The sequence below is a fragment of the Triticum aestivum genome, chromosome 2D (assembly GCF_018294505.1).
Source record: "Triticum aestivum cultivar Chinese Spring chromosome 2D, IWGSC CS RefSeq v2.1, whole genome shotgun sequence".
In the NCBI taxonomy this organism is placed as follows: domain Eukaryota; kingdom Viridiplantae; phylum Streptophyta; class Magnoliopsida; order Poales; family Poaceae; genus Triticum; species Triticum aestivum.
The window spans coordinates 34,453,522-34,464,982 of NC_057799.1; the positions used below are offsets into that span (position 1 = coordinate 34,453,522).

An 11,461-nucleotide genomic window follows, 5' to 3' on the forward strand; every position below is an offset into this window, starting at 1 on the left:
ATGGCGGGAACGAGAGGATGGAGGGAGAGATGGAGACTCTAACATTACAACGAGAGCGAACGAAGGAAAGAGTGAGAGCGACAATGTGAAATATCACATAAGTGCATGGTTACGTGTTTGAAATTAAAAGTGTGTGTCGATGGAGGTGGAAGCGGCTAGTGCGAGCTGGATCCATCGTTAACTAAGGTGGCTAACTTCTATTGCAGAGATGGAGATGGAGAGATAGATAGTGGAGAAAGAAAAGTAATAAAAAGAGTGATTTAACAAATCGACAATATATGTGCACGAGAAATTTAAAAGTATATGTTAAACATGATGGATGTTCAACCATATATTCATTACAACTCACAGACAATTAAAAAAGTATAAACTAAAAAAAGATAAAGTACGAAAAAACCCCACTCAATTGGCAAAACTAAAAGAAAAGAAAATAAAGTGCATTCTCGTTTTCAAAATATAAGGTGTACATGACTTTACATGATCTTTAATGCATGATGTTGACCATCAATATATACAAATATGCATGGATTGAACATAAGGCCATACTATTTGTCTTGCAAAATAATTTTATTTTATATGTGTTTACACTAATTTTATAGACACACAATAAGTAAAAGTCATAGTTAGAATTGTGGGGTGAAACTTAAAACAAATCAAGCATGTCTGATTTTTGTTGAGAAAATCTGCTAGGCTTTATTCATCAAGTGGTATGGATACAAGTATTATACTGCGGGATCGTGAGGCTGCCCCATCCAGAGAGGGTCCAATAAAAGCCCATGCATATGAGACTCAAAGTTCGAGCTCCTAGACTCATGAGTAAAACTATAAAATAAAAAGATTTTTTGAAGACCTAATCTCTTTAACTACTCCACCATGGTTTCCTCCTGATGCTTCATTAATGTGCTTCACCACCGTCAAGCAATCCGATGCAATAATAAGATTTTGGAGGCCTTTGTCATACAGAAATAATGAATCCCGAACATTCGGATTTTGTCCATGACAAATCGAACTTTTTTATGGCAATTTTAGTTAACGCGACAACGACAAGTTTAGTTGGCAAGCATGGCAACTTTCTGACAAAAAACAAACTTCGGACGGAATTGTCATGCTTGCCAATTAAACTTGTCATCCTCGCATCACTAAAATTGCCATCGAAAACGTTCGATTTGACATGGTCAAGAAACGAACATTCGAGCGTTGTTATCAAGGGTTTGATGACGTGTCAGATATTTTGAAAAGGAAGGAGCACGTAAAAACCGAAAAGAAACCTCTCAATTGGCCGGCCCATGACTTCGAGGAGTTGTGTTTGTTCCCAGCGCTGGCTACTTCCCGCACGCTAGCTGGGCCGCGTGACGCACATCACCCCTGATCAAACAAAGAACCCTTGCGAGGCGGCGGCGGGGGCGAACAAGAAAAAGCGACGGAGAAGAAGGGACAAGCGAAACTCAGGGCCGGCTCATAGGCCGGGCAAAAGGGGCGGCCGCCCCGGGCCCCAAGAAGAGAGGGGCCCAACTAAAACTTACACTAGTAAGAACTATACAAGTATACATTACATCTAAAAGATTATTTACTGTACAAAATAGAGCCTCAGTTTGCAGAAGCATAAGTTCACACCATATACTGATAAATTATACCACGCATAGGCAAACCAATCCAACTGGCAAAGTTGAGTTCAAATACATTAGTTTCTCTTTACATGCATGTCTTAGTATCATAATGAAAATTATGACATCTGAATTTTAATGTTTAAACCAATGCACAATTTTTAATTCGATAAACAAGTAGGCATCTTGTTTGCACCAAATCAAACCAAGTGAATCTGGACGAGCATGTTAGCTAATCGAATCATGCGTAAAAGTATAATAAAAAAACATTTTTGGTTCTTCAAATTACTAAACCCAACATGCAAGCCACATTTTCTGTGCCCTAGAAGTTTCCATGAATATGACTGCCTAATATACACTAGAAATCACTATAAAAATATTTGTTAGTGTGTCTATAATTTATAAATCTCTATCATAATATTCAATATAATATTAAAAGACATATGAACACACGCATTTATATGCAAATGTCCATACACTACATCGTTTATGCAATATTAGAAAAATAAATATGAAAGATTGTCTTAACAATAAAGAAAATTTTTGGTACATCATAAATTTTTCGTTTTGTAGAATTAAAATTTTCAATTATATACATTACAGCTGCATACCAATGAATAATATAACTGTTATTTGAAAACATTTTATGTGGCTAAGTAATAATAAAATATTAATTACATAAACTTAGTTTAAAATAAGTATAAAAGTTTCATATGAAAAACAATTATTTTACATCGCCCTGGGCCCAAAAATACATTGGACCGGCTCTGGCAAAACTGCGGAGGTGATGGACGATCTGTGCCTCGGAGGCGCTCCTACAGGCGGGGGAGGAGACGGTCCTCGCAGCGCGCCCCTCCGGTATCCGATCAAGACTTCAAATTCAAACCGATCTACTACGACGAACCGGTCACGGAAGAAGAAGAAGAGGAGGAGGAGGAGGAAGAGGAAGAGGAGGAGGAGGAGAAGGAGGAGGAGGAGGAAGAATACGAAGACGAGGAGGAGTTGGCTCCTGAATCCTCCATGGAGGAGCAGAAGGTGGACTTCGATCAACCCCGCGAAAACTGGGAAATCTCGTTCGGCAAAGGCCGGTTTGACTTCGAAGCTGTGAGTGAGTAGCCGATTAATTCCTGCTTGCTTTTCTTCTTCTCATCTGATCGACTCAACTGGGTTGCTGCATGCCTGATGGATTGCAGCCTTGCCGAGCCCAATGCTCTTCACACACTACGCACCGAGTCGCATCGCAAGCGAGGCCGTCCTTCCAAAGACCCTGCAGATATACTCCATCAAAATCGCCAAGATAAAGCACATCAAGTGGCCACTTGAAGTGTACGGCGTCGTCGCCGCTCGAGACTATGTGGATCACAAACGCAACATTCTCTTCTATCGCCCAAGGTTTCAGACCCAAACCGTCACTAAAAAGGTACTACATTCTTTCTGGTCATTGCATCGTTGTTGTTATTGTTGTTGTTGCTTGCTTTTCAATTCAGAAAGTTCGATTAGTAAACGACGAATGATGATTCTTTATTGCAGGATCCTTATCTGCACTTGACTGGCCCATCTCGTGCGATCATATGCCTTGATCCAGTCCACATAGAATTCCAACTCAAAGTGAAGGGACAGTCTCGGTTTGAGGATAGGACACTGATCACTCGACCCGTGCAGATTTACAATCCTTCCAGGAACGATTGGTATTACCGAGACTTCTCCAACTACCTGTGCAAGATAGAGTTGTGCTTTGAACAACTCAATTGGTCGCGCCAGGCCATAATCTTGTCTGTCCGTGTTACGCATGGGTCGCCTTTTAAACATGGTGGGCAAATTGTCTGCTGCTCCTCGCCTTGCGAGAAAGATCCTAATAAGGAAATTGTGCTGTTCGATTCTAAGTATGGAACAATGAATATGGAATCCGATGAAACAATGTGTATGGATTCAGATGGTTACCTTACTCTGTTGAAGAATGTTGTGTCTGTACAAGGAAGGCTCAAAGTTTTCATCTACACCTACGTACTCCCGGTCTGGTGCGATCGCTGCTAGTGGCCGTGTCTTGTTCAAAGCAAAGGATTGCCAAACAAGCCAGGCTACATGTGTCCTTCACAACAGGAAGCCATCTAAAGGGAAGAAGACCTCTTCTAAAGTGAAGATTACTGTTGCTTGGTCTCGCTTGGTTAGAAGCATAAATGATATCGACCAAATAAGCTCCTTTTATCTCAACCTATAGTGCTTCGGGAATCTTTTTATATGCTCCAGTTTGTGTTGGCGCAAACTTAAGTTAACTTTTATTTCTTTGTTGTGTGAACCCCGGTATTATATGTATGTTTAGTGAGTAAAAATGTATTATCGTTTGTCATTAATAAGGTTGTACATCATGTTCTTATCTTTCGCTGTTTTATCCCTGGACACCTTTGTACGTACCAATTAACATCAGAGATCAAAAGAGACTTATATGCTGCTGGTGCATTTTTGCTCTGGGTATTTTGCACTCGAGCAATGCTAGACATACGTAGAATTTCTATGTAATTCATGTTACGGGCTGATGTGGGCTGGGTTTAGCTGTTGGGCCTCACCCCGGTTGAATTTAGGGGCGGAAGAGACAGTTTACGAAAGTTTATGTAAATATGTTCGTAGGTTGTTTGGTAGATATAGGATTTAAGTTTGCACTCCGTGCTAAAAGGACATAGCAAAATGAGCAACCACAATAATTCAAACCAAGAAAATTTAAGGTGTGCCCTGATTCTTGCCTGGTTCGTGCATCTGATCCATACACTAGACTCACCTACTCTTTTAGTTTTGATTTCTTCAGTTTATCTCATGGGATCATGCACCTAATATACCGTGCATGTATTGACTGTATGTATGTTGTTACTGAGATTTGTGTCATATTTTTTTGGGTTTTTGTGTGTGTGAAAATGATCCAGATCTAATCAAAGTTCATCAGAAATACAAAGTATCCCAAACACAATAAAAATTATATCAAGATTTCAAGACAACCGAACAATCACTACTGCCATCAGAACGAGCCACTGACGCACCTCTGTCGCCACTCCTCTACCGGAGCCGACCTGACCTTGTTGATGACAGATGGGAAGTCCAGTGACCTGGAATCACGGTTGTCGCGATGGAACCCTTGCATAGATCTGAAGCACCTGACACCAAATCTCGCCAGATGACAAGCAACCCTAACCTCACTGCCCCAAGGAGACGGAAGGAATCTACACCAGAGCTCCATCGACTATGTCCAGATGGATGAACTCGGGGAAGATCGAAGCCCGGAAGACAAAATCGAATAAGTTGCGGCGCCATCGCCCGACTGTCATACCTAGACTACTAACCGGAGCGGAGGCACCAGGATTCCCCTCCCCGCCACCGGGCTCCGGAGCAGCAGGCAGAGGGGAGACGAATCCACGGGCTTGCCGGTGAAATCTGGAGGGGAGAGTTTGCCCTAACCACCTATGATTAGCGAAGAAAGACGATAGGAAGTTGTGAAACCTAAACAAACGCCGTCCATCATATTTTCTGGTTTGCGGAAATGTTTGTGTTGTTTCATAGTGTTACACGATGGCTATTTTCTTGTGTAAATAAGAGTGCACTTGTGCTAGAGCAGATTTGCTGGTACACAATGAAATATAACAATACACTTTGAAACAAGAAAAAGAAGTCAAAAAAACATTATGTAATACTTTAAAAATAAGACAAATTTCATCAAAAACCAAAAAAACGAGGCATCAATCTCAAAGCAACGGTAGACGCATGCAGGTACGTCACGTGCATGGCAAATGATTGTGATGCGATACTCTAGCAACACCAGGAGTTGCTATTGTGAAACCCGCGTGGCAGACGGCGGCGGCGGGGGGGGGACTCCCTCTCCCGACTCCCCTTCCTCCGCGGGCGGCGGATCTAGGCGGCAGGCGGCGGTGTCCTGCGGCGCTCGCGGTTTGGCGGCGAGCCTCGGCGATGTCCTGCAGTGGCGGCGGTGTCCTGCAGGCCTCGGCGATCGGTGGCGGGGCGCGGGGCACGCGGCGGCGAGCCTCGGCAGGCAGTGGCGGCTGCGCGCGGGGCTAACTCCGGGGCGGCGGCACGGGCATGGATCCATCGCGGATCTGATCCTGTGGGCGCGGTCTCGGCCTCCCCTGCTCGGCCGGCGGGTCCCGGTGGGGGGGGGGGCTTCTCCTTGCTGAGATCTGGCAAGCGGGATCATCCAGATCCCGGCAAGGATGGCGGCGACCCGTGCACGAGAGATGGAGGTCTTCGATCAGATCTGTGTGAAAACCTGCTATTGGCTATTGCCAAGGCCGGCGATGGCGACGCTGTGTGCGTCGTTTCCTTCCTGAAGGCATCGCCGTGGAGAAGTTCAAGGCCACTCTCTGCTACCTCCGGGGGAAACCCTAGATCAGTAGATCGGATGACGGCGGCTCTCTGGTGTCGTTTCCCCCCTGGGGGCGTCATTCTTGAAGGTGCACACGGGCTCGAGGGACTAGAGGACGGCGACTTTTGGTGGAGCGGTGCTTCATCTTACACATTGATGGTGGCGGATCTCGGCGGCGTGGTGCTGTGGAGACTCGGCGTCTGATGCGCGGAGATGGACTCGTGCAGGAGGAGGAAGCTGTCTGGCGTCATGGTGGCGTTGATGGCGGATAGGCCTGGCAAGGTCGGTGCTTTAGTTCTGCTCTGAGGATGGACTGAGGGATGATGGAGGTGACGGCCCTTGTAGCGTGCGGTGGTCACTGTGAGTGTGCCAGACCGGTGTGGGACCCAATCCAGGTAGTGTTTTGGATGGGACACCCGGCTTTAGATGTTAGGCTTTGATGCAATGTCTGTTTGGTATTAGGCCCGGACATTCGGCACGCCTTCATCAAGGGGATAGGAGTAGCAACGGTGTTGCCAAGATGGTGGCTTCAGGCTTATTAATGTATCACCTTGTATGGTCTTTGTGAATAATTAATAATATGGCTGCATGCATCGTCCAGATGCAGAGCCCGGGGGTATATCCTCCTTTTCTAAAAAAACCAGGAGTTGCTACTTGGTTTCAGGCCGTCTAGTTTCTAAATTTGGAGGAGTAACTAATATGTACTAACATTCAAAGAATACGGTGTTACAAATGCTAGTTATGTATTATTTTCCCTTTTTCTTCGGATATGAGATATTGTCTCCTAAAAAATACTTTGATAGTACTGTTTTGAGTGAGTTCGACTTTAAGGTGGAGTTTGCTTGGCTGAGAGTTGGCATTCTTTTTATTCGAATGCTAAACCTGAAGAAAATATTGCCCCGGAAAAATACACTATTTGTTGGTCATGTGGTGAATAACTGAACAATAATTGCTTGATTTGGTGAACATCATCTGGCTTGATTTGGTGAACATCATAAATATACACAAGTTTTGATTCTCAGACCGGGTTTTATAATGCTCACGATTTTAAAAAATGTTCACAAATTTAATTAATATTCGCAAAATGAAACGGAAAAAATAGGAAAAAGAAGAAAGAAAATTAACAAAATGAAAAAGAAATGTCTGGTGACATCTCGACTGCAGTTACAAGGACATCATCGCTCTCCGCGGTTGCGAGCTAGGCTCACGATACGCCATCGGTTTGTGTAGGCCGGATGAATTCTTTCTGTTAGGGGTATTCTTCGGATCACGAACAGCTTCGGACTCGGCGCACACGTACCTAATTAAAGTTGCCACGATCATCTCTTCCAAACCAAACTAACCCACGAGGCGTTGCACTTGCGAACTACCCCCTACCAGACCAATTCGATCACCGGCACCGCCCGCCGATTTGATCGCCATGGCACCTGAAACCGATCACCACGGACGCGCCGATCACGTCGTGCTGTTCCCGTTCATGGCGCAGGGCCACCTCTCGCCGTTCCGCTGCCTCGCCGCCCTCGTGCGCCGCTGCCGCCCCGACGCCCGGGTCACCGTCGTTGCCACCTCCGGCACGGCCGACTCCCTCCGCGCCCACCTCGACGACGAAGGCATCTCCGTCCACGCCCTCCCCTTCCGCCCCGCCGACGCCTCCCGGAAGCTCATCGACCTCTTCCTCGCCTCCGAGTCGCTCCGCCCGGCGTTCCACCAGTTCATCGTCGGTCTCAGAAGCTCCGACCCCCGCGCCAACGTGCACGTCGTGGCGGACATGTTCATGGCATGGACGGTGGACGTAGCCCGCGGCGACCCCGGCGTCACGCACTCCGTCCTGCTCACCACCGGTGGCTACGGCTCGGCGCTCTACTTCTCGCTCTGGAACAGCGTCCCGCTTGTTCCCAACGTTGACAATGACGGGTGCTTCCGGCTGTCAAGCTTCCCGGACATCTGTGTCCACCGTTCGCAGCTCACGGATCACCTCGCGGCGGCCGACGGCGGCGACGCGTGGTCCACCTTCATCCGCAGGCAGATCGCCGCCTTCTCCCGCGCTGACGCGATGCTCGTGAACACCGCCGAGAAGCTGGAGCCCAAGGGATTAAGCATGCTCCGGCGATGGCTCAACAATGTCCCGATATTCCCGGTCGGGCCGCTGCTTCGGGCGGCAAGTTCGTCGTCCCCGGAGACGATGACGAGTAGCCCTATCTTGGCGTGGCTGGACAAGCAACCGCCGGGCTCGGTCCTGTACGTGTCGTTCGGGTCGCTGTACACGATCTCCGCGTCGCAGGCGACGGAGCTGGCAATGGGGCTCGAGAAGAGCGGGCACAAGTTCGTGTGGGTGGTCCAGCCCGCCACCGACGTGAACGGCAGCGAGTCACCGCCATTGGGCCTTCCGGACGGGTTCACGGAGAGGATGGAGGCGGCAGGGCGCGGGCTGGTGGTTCAGTGCTGGGCACCGCAGGTGGAGATTCTGGCGCACTCAGCCACGGGCGCCTTCCTGACGCACTGCGGGTGGAACTCGGCGCAGGAGAGCCTCGCCTGGGGCATGCTGATGGTCGGCTGGCCGCTCTCGGCAGAGCAGTTCTACAACGCCAAGTGCCTAGCAGAGGAGATGGGGGTGTGCGTCGAGCTGGCGCGCGGCGCCGCAGCGGCCGTGACGAGGGACGAGGTGGCGGAGGCGGTGGAGAGGGTGCTCGGCGAGACGTCTAGAGTGAGGGCCGCAATGAGACGGAAGGCCGCGGAGATGAAGGAGGTGATCGGCGCCGCGTCGGACGGCGACGGCGAGGAGTCGTCGCTGGGAGTGACGCGGAGGTTCTTGGACGCGATGGCGCGTACGTCGTCATGCTCTAGAAGCTAAATGGGATCGTAGTAGACGCCACGGCCGGTCCGATCGGCTGCATTCGATATGAGTTTTTTCGTGTGGTATCAGATCAAGCTGTATACTTGAGCTTAGAGCCTTATTTGTTTGAGATTCTTGCCAAGTTTCATCAAAAAATAACATCCGAGTTGCTCTCATCGATAAAAACACAAAATCACTGCTGAAAGTTTTGAGCACTGTTTGAGCAGTGATTTTGTTATTCTTGATGAGAGCTCCTTAGATGTTATTTTAGGTGACATTTTGCAAGAACCTCACACATCTGATAATGTTTCATGTCCCAAAATATCAGATTTTTTGCACAATGTTTGATCGCATTTTTTCAATCTTTTGCTAACTCGGGTGTACTACACCCGAGAGTAGCCACTACTTTCCGATTCATAATCCGGGACATGGGAACTAAGTGTAAAGTGGCTGCACCGGTGAGTTGAGTTAAATCCATAAAATCGCCATAATTATGTTTTCATTAAAAAAATCATCATTTTGTGTGCTCATCGTAAAATGCATCGAACGCAACATTAATCAGCAACAGAAAACACTGAACTCATGTGACGTGGCAAAACTGTGATGGCAGGGGGCTGACGGCCGTTAACTAGCTCGTTTAGATGCGCCCGTTAGGGCCAGCCGACCGCGAATCGAGGCGCATGAAATGCCATTCACCCCTCTCGCTTTCTTCCCTTCACGGTGAAGGTGCGACTGTGCTGTAGGGTGGTGGGGCTCCGGGGCCTCATGCTCGGATCCAATGGGCTAAGGCCGTCGGTGTGTGGTGCGGTGATCTGGCGGCGACATTGACCGCTTTGGGCCGTGTGGACGGCGGGGTGGTGGCCAGGGCAGCGACCATGCTACGTGGCATTCGTTTCCAGGCGGATTTGCAGCGGTTGTGCTCAATCTGTCTGGCAACGGCTTGGCGCGGCGGTGGTTGCGGCGTGGTGTGCGGCGTTATGGCTTCTGGAGCCCTTGCTGCAGTGGTGGACGTGGTGGTGGTGTCAATGCAAGCAGTCCACCATGGTGATGTGGGCGTCATTCCTTTCCTTTTGGTCTGGCTCCCCTCTGCGGAAGTCAAGCCGCGGCTCAATCTCGTATGGTTCGCTGTGTCCTGGCTCCTCCCCAAGGTCAGAGATAGCGACACTTAAGGTTCGACGGGGGCCGTTGTCGGTGAAGTTGGCACTCGTGGGCGTCCTCCTTGAGGCATTGTCGAAGAGTACTTCTTTCCGTTGGAGATGACCGTATGGAGGGGATGTGGGATTGGAGGCTGTTGGATTGGCTGAACCTATTCCGGGTTACGGCGGGGTGATCGTGCGCTAGTCTGGGCGAAAGCTTTTTGATCGATTGGATATGCCTGTGATGGTGGTGTTCACAGGCATTGTTACCCTCTTGAAGGCATCTCAAAACATCTCGTTTAGGATCATTCTGGGATGAGGTCACCATAGGTGGTGGGGTCTATTTCGGTTGGCTTCATCAGTTCTTTTTCATTTTGTTGGATGGTTTTTGGTCAGTTTCCCCTCTGTATTTTTCTATCCTGATGAAATCGGCGGAGTTCATGCCTTGCATATCAAAAATAAATATAAAATGATAGATGATTATGCCTAAAATTTGGAGACTCAAACTTGACACAATAACATCTGTCCCAAAACGGATGTTGAAATTCTTATTTTCAAAGCCAACACATCTGTTGTGTGCTCTTGCAGCAACCGAGCACAAAGTCTGCTCCCCAAAATACCATGGCATGCGGTCAGTGTGTTCTTTGTGTCCAAGGGTACGCACTGCCAGATAAAACCATCAACGCCGGGCATGAGGCCGATGTTCTTGGATGACGTCCGTGTGCTCAAGGAATCGGTGTTTGGTGAGGTACTTTAGCCAGCGCAGGTTCACAACTGAGGACGCTTCTCTGTACCCACAACATACTGGTCTAGAAGGTGGTAGGAATCTAGAAACAACTCAAGTGCCATGACATGTTGAAACCTATAGGGGATAGAATCACGACGAATCGCAAAAAGAAAAAAAGAACCACAAGAAAATCCTACAGAAACTAGAGAGGATGCGGAAGTGACTATATTCAATGGTCAACGATCAAGAGATGTAAACTCACTGGGGCTGTTTTCATGTGTATTCACTTGGTCTGTTCTCCAAATTCTGTTTTCACGGTACCATTAACCTGACCTCCAGTTCTCAATTGGATAACATGATATCATCATTTCGTGAGTTTCTGAACTTTAGGAGCTACTCTTACAAAAACGAGAAAAAAAAAACCGGACCTGGTGCTTCGACCAGCAGTTTCCCTTCAAGACGGTCGCTTCGCTATGCACCGAAATTTGTTCTATATTTTCTTCATCCATCTAATTCTCTCCACCTTACTATATCAGATAACAACTCCCTAATAAAGAAAAGATCAGAAAACTTGACGCGGACTGTTCTAGCACCTTACTTGGCACATTTGGCAACAGCTTTCCAAAATGGCAAATTCTGAAGAGCTATACCTTTTTTTCCTGGTCAAGGATAATCACAATGTCTTGGCAACCTTCTCATATATTTGATTCTAACCAGATATATATGCAACGTACATATTTTCATGAATAACATTGAACCCATCATCTGCATTTTCCAGACGTGTATGATTGCGTGAAG

At 47.7% G+C, this 11,461-nt stretch overlaps 2 protein-coding genes across 2 annotated transcripts; both read left to right on the forward strand.

Moving 5' to 3' along the window:
• Positions 1–2,087: 2,087 nt before the first annotated feature.
• Positions 2,088–3,795, forward strand: LOC123048536 (uncharacterized). The gene is made up of 3 exons (XM_044471619.1): positions 2,088–2,712; positions 2,798–3,024; positions 3,135–3,795. The coding sequence occupies exons 1-3, from the start codon at positions 2,625–2,627 to the stop codon at positions 3,636–3,638; spliced, it is 819 nt and encodes a 272-aa protein (XP_044327554.1). The 5' UTR covers positions 2,088–2,624; the 3' UTR covers positions 3,639–3,795.
• A 3,522-nt stretch (positions 3,796–7,317) lies between these two features.
• LOC123048537 (UDP-glycosyltransferase 92A1-like) lies at positions 7,318–9,262 on the forward strand. The gene has a single exon (XM_044471620.1). The coding sequence runs from the start codon at positions 7,388–7,390 to the stop codon at positions 8,816–8,818; it is 1,431 nt and encodes a 476-aa protein (XP_044327555.1). The 5' UTR covers positions 7,318–7,387; the 3' UTR covers positions 8,819–9,262.
• Positions 9,263–11,461: the final 2,199 nt, after the last annotated feature.